At 43.6% G+C, this 15087-nt stretch overlaps 1 protein-coding gene across 2 annotated transcripts in view; it reads left to right on the top strand.

Moving 5' to 3' along the window:
• Nucleotides 1-15087, top strand: part of rad51b (RAD51 paralog B) — a 30577-nt gene that overhangs the window by 5945 nt on the left and 9545 nt on the right. Inside the window, exons 8-9 of one of the 2 annotated variants that reach the window (XM_086019713.1) lie at nucleotides 6393-6511; nucleotides 7425-7503. In XM_086019713.1, the coding sequence (XP_085875839.1) occupies nucleotides 6393-6511; nucleotides 7425-7503 (198 nt within the window). Of the gene's footprint in view, nucleotides 1-532; nucleotides 2156-6392; nucleotides 6512-7424; nucleotides 7504-15087 lie in introns of those variants that run through there. The other variant, XM_086019715.1, reaches the window with a different exon arrangement.

Below are 15087 nucleotides of genomic sequence, written 5' to 3'. Positions count from 1 at the left end.
TTTGGTGAAAAAGGATCACCAGAGTTCTTTTCACCAACGAGGATAATTTATGCGTGCTTATGGGGGCTTGGAGTTTGGATCGCAAACAATTATGGTCATCGTCAGAGCTGGGCACTTAACCTTTTTATGCCGGTCCGGCCGCAACCCTCCACCCTTGACCTGGGTACCCTTCCGGCCGGGACTCGCCTCCCTTATTCATAAAAATGATCACCCCCCCCCCCCAACCCCCCCCCCCCCCCCCAAAAAAGGGCATGACGCCGCCACGGGAGAGATGCTAACGGGAAAGATTTATTTAAAGATCATTAGCTGGCTAATTTACTATTCAAACCCGCTGTGGACACGCTTAAAAAATGTTTCAAACGCGCCACAAGTACTTACCCAGCTAGGTGTGCTTACTTCCATTGCAAGCTCTGGGGTTGGTTTTGTTGTATTGTATTAATATTTGGATCCAACAGATGACAAGTCTGCAAGCATTCAACAAGTTACTTACCGGTCTTTATTTTCCACACTTCCCCTCCTTCACACTTCCCAGCCTTCAAAATAAAAGCATACCAGCAAACCACTACACAGCAGGTTTGCTACGACGTATTTCCGGAAGTAGGGAAGACGCCAGAAGAAGTGCATGATGTGCCAGCGTCATCCTTCAGTGCTACACGCAGCTTGATTACACTCGTGGACATAATTTGTTTTGAAACAGTTACGTTCCAAGTCGGGGGACGTCGCTTCAAAAAGACAGCGACAACAATTGATATCGTTCCTGCTGCAACTATAAAGGGACCGAGATGACTAGACAATGCATTTAATTGTATTGCCGAAACGATCTGGAAGGGGGAACGTGGGTGAGTAGTTTCTTTACACACACATACGTGACATAACAACCACGCCGCTGCCAAACTAGTTTGCTTCGCAGCAGCAACAAGCTGCGTGGTGCATCCTCTCCGTGTGGGAAACTATGTCATCGCAACATGTGACATAATGGACCGATCAGAGAAGCAACAATTCCTGATGTGTGCGTAGCATGTGTCGCAGACCTGTCGTCAATAGCGCAATGCCGGTCATGTGAATCGATGCGGCAGTTGTTGCTCGCGCCGACGCGGATTAGAAAGAAGTCTAAAAAGAAGCCTTTTACCGAGTAGGCTGAGATGAAATTTGGCCGCCTCGCGAGCACGTCGCCGATTAGTGGGCCGGACTAAAATCCACATCCGGCCATACTTAGCACAGCCCTTTTTAAAAAAAATTCAGCCGCCACCCCCCGCCCCAAAAACGGGCATCCGGAGGGTCTGACCGGTCTGGCCCCGGGAGGGACTGCCCAGCTCTGGTCATCGTAATGGCGTCTGGCGGGATGCGCACAATGCGTTGCTTCACAATCTGATCCACTCCCACTCACTTTTCTTCAAACAGGCATTCAGTCATGAGCACAATATTCTTATTAAATTACTTAGTTTGGAAATTAGAGCCACCCTTAGAATTACACGCTTCTTTGGTGGTTACGCACAAATTCCAGGTTACGCATGGTGGGTGGGTCAGAAGTCTGGTCAGGAGAATCGTCGCACATTGAAAACGCTCAATCAAGCCCATAAAAAAAGGACTTCCGCAAAAACGGGAGAATATTCCAATTGTCATTAAAGAGGAAGTCAAGCCAAACCCTTAGCCCTGATCATCTCTGTGATGTCATTTTCAGTCAACAGAAGTGACAAAATGGCCGCCCCTTGAGATGGCTGAAAAGCGATCGATTTTGCTGCTTAACTCAAATTCCACAAACATAACATTAATCAGAATGCTGTGTTTCAACTAGTGGGCATGCTGGGAACATATTCTTGAAAATACATTGGCTCGAGACCCAGTTCAAACCTCACAGACAGTGCAGCGCAATTCTTTGACCAAACGTCAGTATGATGTTCCACCTGGGTCGTGCCACACTGTAACAAATTTGACCACATGATAGTGACAGACTTAACATTTTTTCTTTGTTAGGAAATAATTCTGTTTTGCAAGCTAACCTCAAAGCCAAACACGAATAATACAAGACATTGTTTTCACATGTTGTACACAAGCACTATTTTCCAGAAATGACATTTTATTTCATTAATTAGAATCCTGTGATGGCTTTCAAAGGCTTTGCAGAGCGTGACTTTGTTGTGAAGATCCAACTTTCTGAAAAACTAGATCAGCTGAACTTCTTTTGGGGTGGATCAGTGTATATTTAAAGAGAAAGAGAAATGTTTTTTTTTTTAACAATTTCACACAGTTTCCAGGTGTCTTAACATGTCTGTGACTGACATTGTTCTCAATTGGTTAGTATTATCCCCCACATACCTGAGATTAAACTATTTATCTACTAATGTCACTGATTTATTGAGCATTTCTATCCTTGAAACAGTCTTACTTTGTCCACACAAACCTCCCTGATTGCATGTGAGAGCTACTCCACGAATTCATTTATTCTAATTGATTAATTAATTGAACATAACATTTAAAATACAAAAATAATGAAAAATGAAGTATTTTTAATATCTTTTATTGAAATTAAATGTTTCTTTCTTTGAACCAAAAATGCCAGTCAATTTAACTTAATACACACAGAACAATCCATTGGGATTAACAGCATTTTACTTATACAATAGATTTCAGATCTGTTCTTAATTAAACCAATAATGAAAGAAGAAAGTGCATATACCATCTGAAACGAAAGCATCAACATGAGGGAAGGTAGACAGTCAAGTGTGTAAACCAAACAATCTGTCAGCCAGTGATTTTGCCAACCAGCTAGTGACTAGACTTTCACCTTTCTCCCTGGTCTTACTTAAACATAAATCAATGATTAGGGCAAAACTGTCACTCAATAATACTGTCAAGCTTGAGTACGGATGCATAGTCCGGCTGGACCAGAGGTCCGTTGTAGAGGAGAAAAAAAGGGAAGCCTTTCAGACCTTGAGTTACTTGCTCATGAGTTGTATTGTACATGCGGGGCACACACTACACTGCAGATCTATATTTGCCCGATTTATTAACTAAACGCCCACTTACCTGAGCAAATAGCAGAATCGCTGGTAGCCATGGATGTTGTTGTTGTTTTTTTCGCACTGCGCGCTCGTGGGAGGAAGCGTTAATGCAGATGAAACTACGGTGGCTTAGCTACACCAAAAATAAAAAAATCGAACGCGCCCGATTTGAACGTTATTGAAATCGTTTTATCCAGAAAATTCGGTTACGGTTCAAAATCGCTTAATCGAGCAGCCCTCCAGAATATAACCCAAATACAAACGAAACTAAAAACAACGCTTCTTTTTATATATGTTCGAATAACTATGCATGAGCGTGACACATTCAGTACAAACGCTATAAATAGAAACAAAAAGTAAAAATACAGACAGACATGCCCCTATTATACAGGTGTATAGATAATCATATTCATAAACCAAAACCTAAAGACAATATGCTAATAGATTCAGTGTCGTTTCCTGTCTATACATGATTTATATATTTTTGTAGTACTATATTTTTAAACCTATTTTTAAATATAATAAACGACTCACAGCTTTTGAGTTATGTTTCATAACTGTTCCATGAATTAACACCTTTTAAAGAAACACACATTTGCTTCATGTTTGTTCTTGTCCTTGATTATTATGGTTGGATAGGGATTATTCTTAAGGCCCATTTAAAAAAATCTCTAGATAAAGTAACTCTTGACCTTGAACAGTCAAACTTTGGGGTTTTAAAGTTGTTCTGGATCATTGCCTGATGAACTAATATTTACTGCTACATTGCTACACATCATACAGTATACCGTATATCATCATGTGCCTTGGAATGTCCCTCACATCACACTATTTGCTCTATCTTAATTTTTACATTATTCAGTGATATGCAGGTATATTGTCAATAATTTCTTGTGCAGGGCTGTTAAATATTATCTCTCATGAAGCTATTTTTCTCTCAGACAGTCTTTTTATTTATACAATAAACTATGGTGAAACACTCTGATGATATCAGCAGCTTTTCTGTCAACTCTGTAATTAAAACATTTTTCACTGGAGTTGTGAACAGCTCAGCATGTTATTAGCATTCTGATCACATGAAAACACTCGCTCAGAAAGTCAAGCAGAGTTTCAGCATGACTTTGTTTCTCGACTACTACTGTACCTCGATAGTTCCTCTTACTCTGCTTTGTTGATTGACCGGTAGTGTATTTAAACATTGTAGTGCTGGATGGACAGTCAAAGTTGTAATTGATGTCTTCTAACAATTGGTGAGGTACCAAGCTTTGCTCAGGAGAAGCTCTTCTGGAAAAAATGAACATAAGCAGTTATAAAAGAAAAGCAAGACATAATTCAAATGTTTACTTCTGGCTTCCATAAGAGTTAAGAGAGAGAGAAACAAAAATATGGCATGTACATTTTCAGAATTATCATGTGCACATGGATGGAGTTGTCTTTCTTTTGTTTTTTTCCTCGACTTTGCACAGGTAGAATTGGGCGTAACTGGGCGTTTGCGCCATTGTGCGCCATTGTGGGATGGAACCAACGTTTCCTTGGATGCTGCCGTAAAGGCGCAACGATCACGCGCCAATATTCTCCTCCAATGAATGTCGCGGTCAAAATTGCTGAAAACTGTCCACATCCAATGTACAACAAACACCAAATGGCAAAAAAGGTGGGGGGAAAAAATACAAATAAAACTGAAAAATTAATAGATATCTTGTATCAGGCTCCCAACCTATAGGCTCCATGAAAATCAAAAGCGATTCACAGTTTACATCCCAAGTATAATGCTGAACTGAAAGGAATGGTCCAAAATTCATCCTATTGTTGTGACTTGGATGAAGACATAACATCACAATTCAGTCAATTTATGGAGAGGTTCAGGTATTTCCAAAGGGTTAACATACTTTTATATATGAGCCGTGACAGAAAAGTTCCAGGGCTGGTGACACAAATTATATTTTTGTATTTAAAATCCAAACATAAAGGTTTCTCCTTCAAAGTACTCCCCTTGGAGTGTAACACAGGTTCCCAATATAGATGAAACCATCATACTCTCAATAAAAAGACAAACCTTTTTTTTTACTCACTGTCTGAAATTAAATTAGACAAAACTTTTCCTGTCTCAGGTTGGTTAGGATTAGCAAAATGATATTTGCTGAATTCCAGAAAAATGACAAAGGATGTTTTTAAAAACAATTTTTCAATACTACCTTTAAAGTCAGAAGTTTATATACAGTAAAGTGTGCTTTTCAACAATTTATGAAAACCCAGACTATGATGTCATGTCTTTGGAAGCTTCCGATAGGTGTATTAATGACAACTATTGAGTTAATTAGAGAAACGCCTTAGGATGTATTTTGAAGGCACACATGAAACTCACCGCTTCTTTGTGTAACATGTGAAAGCCAGTAGAAGTAAGATAGGATATCAGGTGTCATGGTCTGTCTGTTTTGTTAGTTTCTTTTAGTTTCATGTGCTGTCTCAGTATTCCTGTGTTTGTCCCGTTATGCTTATTGTGTCCACCTGTGCCCTTTCCACTCCCTAGTGTTAGCCAATCAGCTCCCCCCTACCCTTTGTGTCTTGTCTAGGTGTTCCTCGTTGTCTCGTGAGCATGTCTGTATTTAGTTCCCAGTTTTCCTTTCAGTCCTTGTCGGGTCATTGCGATGTCTTGTGGTGGCATGTTGGTGTCTTGCAATGTCTTGTGGTGTTCTGGCCTTTGGTTTCATCATGTATTATCTTTTGTCAAGTCATGTCAAGCCTTGCTGCCCAGTACCTTGTTTGCATTTTTTTTTTTCATTAAATCTCTTAAACTGCCCTCCCGCCTCGCTTCCTTGCGTTTGGGTCCACCTCCCCATGCACTACCGTTACATCAGGAAGATAATTGTGGACTTGCACAAGTTCAAATGATGGTTTGTGCAAAATCAACTGAGCAGTTGATAGCCTTGGTTATCTTATATACTGAAATTGCATGACCCATGTATTTTTTTGCGGCTGCTGTCGTTGACATGAGGTAAAAGAAGCCAAAGTAAAACATATCTAAATAACAACTCCAGTTTATTTAACCCTAGAACACTAACGTCGGGTGATTTTCACCCACACAATTTTTGGGTGATATTTTGAATTGGGAAAATTAAAGACAACTTCCAATTTGGCATACAGTATTGTACTTTTACATAAATTGATGAAAACTATTTTATCCTGGATATAATACCGGGTTAAACGTTCCCGACGTTAGTGATCTTGTTACTAATTTTAACGTTCGTATTCTTGGGTTAAGTCAGAACTTTTCTAATTATGTCATTTTGTTCATTCACAGTGTATGAATCCAACTGAAGTACCAACATAACTTGAATTGAAAATAATCAAACTAATTCAAAAGATGATATGTTCATTTGTCTTTTCCAGGTTCAGGTTTAGCTACTGAGGGGGATTCAGGCATTGTGACTGCAGCTTTGGGAAACACATGGAGTCACAGTGTCAACACACGTCTTATCGTCCAATATGTTGATGGACTTAAGAGACAGGTGGGAGATACATTTCAGATTATACCACCAAAGATGGGCATTTTACTCAATTTTGCTGGTCCGTCATTCGTCAGTGGCCGGGCTACCTGTCTGTCATTCGCCAGTCCATAATTTTGAAACATACATCGTGAGGGTTTTCAAATTGTCCTGGTTGATCATGAGTTGGGGAAGGATGGAGAATGATAGACAAATTGTTTAGTCAAGTGTGGGTTTAGTTCGATTTAAGATTAGCTGTAAATGGATGTTCTTCACAGCCAAGTATCATTGATCCTGCATTCACTGGTGACTGAAACAAGAGGTTCACAATTGATCATTAATTGGCAAAAATTCATTCTAACCTTACAACTGTAACTCGAGAAACCTAGCAGACCCTTTTGAATTTTCCATCTGCCACATGGTTCTTATTTGTACAGTGGCTTATATGCATTAACATGACAACTTGAGGATGCCTGGTAGGATATACTGATAGTCAATGAACGTGTATTTTGAGGTAGTCAGAGTAATAAAGAGTGCTCAAATAGCATCGACAGTTGGAAAGATAATGGGATCTAAATTGTCTTGAATAATTGGGAAGGGGTCAGGAACAGATTAGGTATTTCCAACTGAGTTATTATGAGTGGGAACAAAGATTTACATAATAGGTTATGCAACACTTCTCTATTGCATATCGATTCTTGGCTGCACACATGGACAAGTTTTCAAAGACATCTTCTCCAGTTGCATGTAGATTTGCATACCTACTTTCTTCAATGTATAACAATGTCCAGGAGAGTAGGAAGTGCGGCTGACCTGAACTTGACTTTCTGTACATTCATTATTCCTTTATATCATACTTTAACATTTACCAGATCTAGATAATCTTTTTTGCTGTTTAGCCGACCATGCCTAACTTGTTTACTGTATATCTCTCCAGCTATTGGTTGCCAAGTCACCTGTGGCTCCCTTTGCTGTGCTGAACTACACAATCAACAAGGGAGGAATCTGCATGAATGGTGAGTACGTGCCTGGCTTATTTGAATAAAAACATGCAATTTCTCAAAATGAGAAATAAAAAGGTAATAATGAAGCTTTGTTAATTGTTTGATATCATCAATTAATTTCCTTCCAAAGTGAAACATGACAGTCCGACATATCCAAACACGTCTAATACACTGTCCGCTTTTTATGCAAAATAGTAACGTCATTTTAAATGCTTCACTTGGTCTTTCTAATAGGGCCGATTTTCGAAGTCAATCCAACCCCCTTTAGACGCCGTCAATTTTTTCTGATCGCGTGATTAAGGTTTCCATACCAACCAGCGGCTGCATTGATAAACGCTGCTAGTCACCATGATCTATACATATATCTTGAAAAAAAAAAGTTTTAGAGTAGAAGAGGCATTACATCTGCTTCAAAATATTGGCGATGAGGATGAATTGCTCGGCAGACACATGCACGGCTGTGTCCCGCTTAGGGTTGTGCACCGAAACCCCGGATTCGAGTGGAATCAGTTCCATCATTCCGGTTCACCCGGAACCGTTCAGATTTTAGAATGTCGGTGCTAAGTTTCGATTCCTAGTTAGCCGCGCGGAAGAGATACGAACAAAGTACGACCGATTTAAAAGAAAATGTGTGCGCACACGGCGCGCAGCCTCGGGCTCCTGCCGCCGAAGATGCGTAGCAATAGCACGTTAGCTCGCCCCCACTTGCGCTCAGCTACTCGGCTCGCTTCGTCCCAGCCTGCAAGCGTGGGCAGCGGCGGCGGCGACTCTGGGTGGGCCTTTCCCACAGATCTCCACAGTTGTGGCGGCCGCTGGGACATTGTGGTGGCAGCAGTCTTCACAGGGTCGGTCATCCTGCCCGGGCCGGCCCGGCCGGCTCATTTGACCGACGCCTAGCCCTAGAATGACACGATGCGGCTGATGACCTAAAGTCAGAATTGGCTAAGTACGTCTAATTGCAACATTGAACCAACAAGTTCAACACACAAATGCACATATCCAGCTAATATTTAGCTTAGATCATACGTAGCTGCAGCATATACATAAATACTGTACATACAGATACATCCTATGGTTACATAGACTGCTTAGATTAGATAGACTTTCCTTGCTTGCCCTTAAAATGCAGCGTTGTGTTTGTCGTATATATTTTCTCTCTAAAGCAAGACAAGGTTAGCCAATCAATTGGTGTTCAGTAGCATGCTTTAGTAATAGCTGATATACGCACGCGTATGTGTGTGTGAGTGTATGTGTGTGTTTGAAAAGGGCTGAGGGGCTGTTCGCGTGAGTTGAATCCAATGCTTGTTTTTTTCAATTGAAGGGAGTCAACCCAAACTTTCTGTTACTAAAAGACACACGCGTGCGTGTGTGTGAGTGTATGTGTGTGTGTTTGAAAAGGGCTGAGGGGCTGTTCGTGTAAGTTGAATCCAATGCTTGTTTTTTTCAATTGAAGGAAAAGTCAACCCAAACTTTTTTTTTCAAGAATATGTTCTATGCAGCCCCCCTAGTTCAAACAAGGCATTCTGATTAATATTGTGTTTGTGGAATATGAGTTAAGTTGTAAAATCCATCCATTTTTTACCATCTCAGGGGTCGGCCATTTTATTACTTCTGTCGACTGAAAATGACATCACAGATGTGCTGAGGGCTCAAATAACGACCAAACATGGCTCAGTTTCAGAAAACAGGTTGAGCTGTGATTGGTCGTTACGTGAGCCCTGAGCAACTGTGATATCATTTTCAGTTGAAAGACGTAACAAAATGGCCGCCCCCAGTGATGACTAAAAACAGGTGGATTAACTCTTATTCCACAAACTCAATATTTATCAGAATGCCTTGTTTCAACTAGTGGGCTTGCATGGAGCATATTCTTAAAAAATAATGTTTGGGTTGACTTCGCTTTTATAAAGTATTTGCATAAGAAAATTAATCCTCTTATTCATGTTAAGGGTATTAAAATTTAAAATATATAATGGGACAGAAGAATCAAGGGATTTTTTTACAATAAATAAAATATGCGATTAACTACAAGTTAACTATGAAAAATACGATTAACTACGATTAAAAAATTTAATCGCTTGACAGCACTACTTTCTAACAACCCACAATGGTTGATTCAAAGACAACTTCTCATGAAGTTGGTGGTAGTTAATAGCCTTGAATTTGATGCTTGTGCTTGTGTATGCCAACATTTTTGATGGTGAGATAGTGTTGGTGTGTGTAAAACATGTCAACTGAAACTATAAAACTATTGTTTTACTTGGGATCATGTTTATAGCTTGTAAACTAAAGGACCAAAATATACTTCTCTTAAACAGTAATCACTGATGGTAAGGCGGTTCTTTTGCATTCCTGCAATTGACTGATGACCAGTTCGGGGTGAAGTCGACCGTCTGCCTGCGGTCAGCTGGGAACTTCCCGCAACCCTAAACAGGATTAGTGGCATTAGTGCAGCGACCTTCATATTTAACTCAAATGCTGTCCATTTCTTCTGATCCTCCTTGAAATGGTTCTGCTCCTTTCAAGGTCAAGATAAACTTTAATTTCCCCGAGGGGCAATTTGCTTTGCAGCCATCAGTCAACTCAAGGACACATCAACAACAATCCACTCACACACAACCATATACAAAGAATACAATGTTATGCCATATTATTTAAAAGAGCAATGGAAACCGGTATGAATGAGTTCTTAAACCTGTTTGTCCTGCACTTGGGCATACGGTATCTGCGCTCTGATGGCAACAGTTTATATTCAGCAGACAGAGGAAGACGGCCGTCTGCGATGATGGAACGGGCCTATGCTGCTACTCTTGCTCGGTAGAGCGAGAAAAGTTCTTGGAGAGTCAGGCCTCCGATCTTGCTGCACACCTTAACGATATGTTGCAAGCACTTTTTGTTTTTACAAGTCAGGGATCCAAACCAGCATGTAAAAGTAAATGTTAATACTGACTCAATAAAACAAGAATAAAACATTTTCATGAAAACAGGATCAACATTAAAACCTCTCAGCTTCCTATAAAAGTGCATTCGCTGATGGGCTTTAGCACAAACCAAATCGATATGCGAATCGAAATTTAGCTTGGTGTCCAGAGTTATCCCTAAATATTTATATTTTTCCACTACCTGCTCAGGCTGTCCATGAATAAGGACAGGGTGGAGAGGGGAAGACTTCCGTCTAAAATCAATGACCATCTCCTTTGTTTTAGAAACATCGATTTTTAAAAAGGTATGATCGCACCAATCGCTAAACGTGTTAAGAACAGCACCATGATCAACGTCCTCATCGTTTAAAATTGACACAATTACAGAATCGTCTGCAAATTTGATGATAAATCTATCCCTTTGATGACTCTGGCACTCATTTGTAGATAAAACAAATACAAGCGGTGAAAAAACACATCCTTGTGGGAATCCATTAGAAGATAAAAGAACCTCTGATAAAACACCATTTACTCTCACTTTCTGAGGTCTATCTGTTAAAAAGTCCATGAACTAGCAAATTAGCCTGTGGTCAACATTGTGGGTGCTGGTGAGACGGTCTGCTAAAATGTGTGGTTGTATACAATTAAAAGCTGAGGAAAAATCAATAATAATTAATCTTGCAAAATTCCTCACTCCATCCAGATGGTCTTGCACAGTATTCAAGAGGGAGCACACAGCATCCTCAACACCCCTACCAGCCCTATAGGCGAATTGGAAAGGATCCAATTTGTCCTGTATCAAATCCATAATCTCATTTTTGATGATTTTTTTCAAAGACCTTAATGACCAGAGTTACAGGTCAGTAGTCCTGAAGAGATTTGGGTCATATAGTCTTTGGCACCGGAACAATGATGGAGTCCTTCCAGAGGCGAGGGACTTTGTGAAGATGAAGAGACTTTTGAAAAATGGAGGAAAAAATTCCAACCAATGGATCTGCACAGTTTCTCAAAAGACGACCGCTAATATTGTCTGGACCAGGACCTTTCCTTTCTTTCACTCCCCTAAAAAGTTTAAAAACGAATTCGCTGTTAATATGGATGGCGTGTATCCCTGACACTTGTGGGGGATGTCTCTATATATTGAGAATTCTCCACTAAAATCATGGATATTAAAACGATTCTAAAAAATATTCAAAAAATTTGCAAGTTCAAGGTTTGACTTGCCAGCAAATGAATTGGGGTGCTGTTTGGACCGCATTCCCACCATAGATTTAACTCCCTCCCAGGCAGGGCGTGCAATCCCAGTGCTCATCATGGTTTGCACTATTTCCTTATATCTTAATTTGGAAAGTTTCAATTCTTTTTTTACCTCCTTCTGCAGTTCCCTACTGTGGGTGATGTCTCCTCGATTAAAACTAATGTTCCTCTGATTAATTATATTTTTTAAGGATTTAGACACCCACGGCTTATTGTTTGGAAAGATAATTATTTCTTTCCTTGGAATATGTAAATCCTCACAAAAGGATATATAATCAGTCACTGTCCATCCATCCATTATCTCCCGCTTATCCGAAGTCTGGTCGCGGAGGCAGCAGCTTCAGCATGGAAGCCCAGACTTCCCTCTCCCCAACAACATCTTCCAGCTCTTCCGTAGGGATCCCAAGGCATTCACAGGCAAGCCGGGAGACATAGTCTCTCCAGCGTGTCCTGGGTCGTCCTCGGGGTCTCCTGCCGGTGGGACATGCCCGGAACACCTCACCAGGGAGGCGTCCAGGAGGCATCCTAATCAGATGCCCGAGCCACCTCAACTGGCTCCTCTCAACGCGAAGGAGCAGCGGCTCGACTCTGAGTCCCTCCCGGATGGCCAAACTTCTCACCCTATCTCTAAGGGAGAGCCCTGCGAAGGAAAGCCATTTCAGCCGCTTGTATCCGAGATCTTGTTCTTTTGGTCATGACCCACAGCTCATGACCATAGGTGAGAGTAGGAACGTAGATCGACCGGTAAATTGAAAGCTTCGCCTTTCGGCTGAGCTCCTTCTTCACCACGACAGACCGATACAGGGTCCGTATCGCAGCAGACGGTGCACCAATCCGCTGCACCAATCCGCCTGTCGATCTACCGTTCCATCTTACCCTCACTCGTGAACAAGACCCCAAGATACTTGAACTCCTCCACCTGGGGCAGAATCCCATCCCCGACCCGGAGAGGGCACGCCACCCTTTTCCGACTGAGGACCATGGTCTCAGATTTGGAGGTGCTGATTTTCATTCCGACCGTTTCACACTCAGCTGCGAACTGCTCCAGCGAGAGTTGGAGATCGCGGCTTGAAGAAGCCAACAGTACCACATCATCTGCAAAAAGCAGAGATGCAATACTGAGGCCACCAAACTAGACCCCCTCGACACCTCGGCTGCGCCTAGAAATTCTGTCCATAAAAGTTAAGAACAGAATCGGCGACAAAGGGCAGCCTTGGCGGAGTCCAACCCTCACTGGAAACGAATCCGACTTACTGCCGGCAATGCGGACCAAACTCTGACATCGGTGGTACAGGGACCGGACAGCCCTTATCAGGGGGCTCGGTACCCCGTACTCCCGAAGCACCCCCCACAGAACTCCTCGAGGGACACGGTCGAACGCCTTCTCCAAGTCCACAAAACACATGTAGACTGGTTGGGCGAACTCCCATGAACCCTTGAGGACCCTGCTGAGGGTGTAGAGACGGTCCACTGTTCCATGGCTGGGACAAAAACCACATTGCTCCTCCTGAATCCGAGATTCGACCTTCCGACGGACCCTCCTCTCCAGCACCCCTGAATAGACCTTGCCGGGGAGGCTGAGGAGTGTGATCCCTCTGTAATTGGAGCACACCCTCCAGTCCCCCTTCTTAAAAAGGGGGACCACCACCCCGTCTGCCAATCCAGAGGCACTGTCCCCAATGTCCACGCGATGTTGTAGAGACGTGTCAACCATGACAGCCTCTCAACATCCAGAGCCTTTATGAACTCTGGGCGGATCTCATCCACCCCCGGGGCTTTGCCACCGAGGAGCTTTTTGACTACCTCGGTTACTTCAACCCCAGAGATAGGAGAGCCCACCTCAGAGTCTCCAGGCTCTGCTTCCTCAGTGGAAGGCGTGTCGGTGGAATTGAGGAGGTCTTCAAAGTATTCTCCCCATCGTCCCACAACGTCCCGATTTGAGGTCAGCAGCACCCCATCTCCACTATAAACAGTGTTAATGGTACACTGCTTCCCTCTCCTGAGACGTCTGACATGGGATTCTGCCAGACGTTCCCAGCAAACCCTCACAATACGTTTGGGTCTGCCAGGTCGGACCGGCATCTTCCCCCACCATCGGAGCCAACTCGCCACCAGATGGTGATCAGTTGACAGCTCCGCCCCTCTCTTTGCCCTCTCGAGTGTCCAAATGCGGCCGCAAGTCCGATGATACGACTACAAAGTCGATCATCGAACTGCGGCCTAGGGTATCCTAGTGCCAAGTGCACATATGGACACCCTTATGTTTGAACATGGTGTTCGTTATGGACAATCCGTGATGGGCACAGAAGTCCAGTAACCGAGCACCGCTCGGGTTCGGATCGGGGGGGGGCGTTTCTCCCAATCACACCTCTCCAGGTCTCACTGTCATTGCCCACGTGAGCATTGAAGTCCCCCAGCAGAACGATGGAGTCCCCAGGTGGAGCGCCCTCCAGCACACCCTCCAAGGACTCCAAAAAGGGTGGGTACTCTGCACTGCTGTTTGGTGCATAAGCACAAACAACAGTCAGGACCCGTTCCCCCACCCTCAGGCGGAGGGAGGCTACCCTCTCGTCCACTTGGGTAAACCCCAATGTACAGGTGCCAAGCCGGGGGGCAATAAGTATGCCCACACCTGCTCGGCGCCTCTCACCCTGGGCAACTCCAGAGTGGAAGAGTGTCCAACCCCTCTCGAGAGGACTGGTACCAGAACCCAAGCTGTGTGTGGAGGTGAGCCCGACTATATCTAGTCGGAACCTCTCAGCCTCACACACCAGCTCGGGCTCCTTCCCTGCCAGAGAGGTGACATTCCATGTCCCAAGAGCTAGTTTTTGTTGCCGGGGATCAGACCGCCAAGGTCCCTGTCTTCTGCCGCCGCCCAGCTCACACGGCACCCAACCCCTTTGGCCCCTCCCACCAGTGGTGCGCCCATGGGAAGGGGGACCCACGCGTCCTTTTCGGGCTGAGCCCGGCCGGGCCCCATGGGTGCAGGCCCGGCCACCAGGCGCTCGCCATCGAGCCCCACCTCCAGGCCTGGCTCCAGAAGGGGCCCCGGTGACCCACGTCCGGGCGAGGGAAGACGTGATCCATTAATTTTTGTCTTCATAAGGGGTCATTCTGAGCCGTGCTTAGTCTGGTCCCACACCCAGGACCTGTTTGCCATGGGTGACCCTACCAGGGGCATAAAGCCCCAGACAACTTAGCTCCTAGGATCATTGGGGCGCGCAAACCCCTCCACCACGATAAGGTGACGGCTCATGGGGATAATCAGTCACTGTCTCAGTCAAAACATCCAAATCAGGGCAAGTATCTAAAAACAAGTCCCAGTATGTACAGTGAAAGCAGTCCTGGAGGCGCTGATTCATCTCCGCTGACCAGACCGGAACAAGTCGACGCTGCGGCTTCGTTTCCTTCAGGACCG

The sequence above is a fragment of the Filicampus tigris genome, chromosome 20 (genome assembly GCF_054856515.1).
Source record: "Filicampus tigris isolate MCC_2025a chromosome 20, RoL_Ftig_1.0, whole genome shotgun sequence".
Taxonomy (NCBI): Eukaryota; Metazoa; Chordata; class Actinopteri; order Syngnathiformes; family Syngnathidae; genus Filicampus; species Filicampus tigris.
Note: the sequence above shows the minus strand (reverse complement) of the source record. Positions and strands in the feature narration are given on the sequence as shown.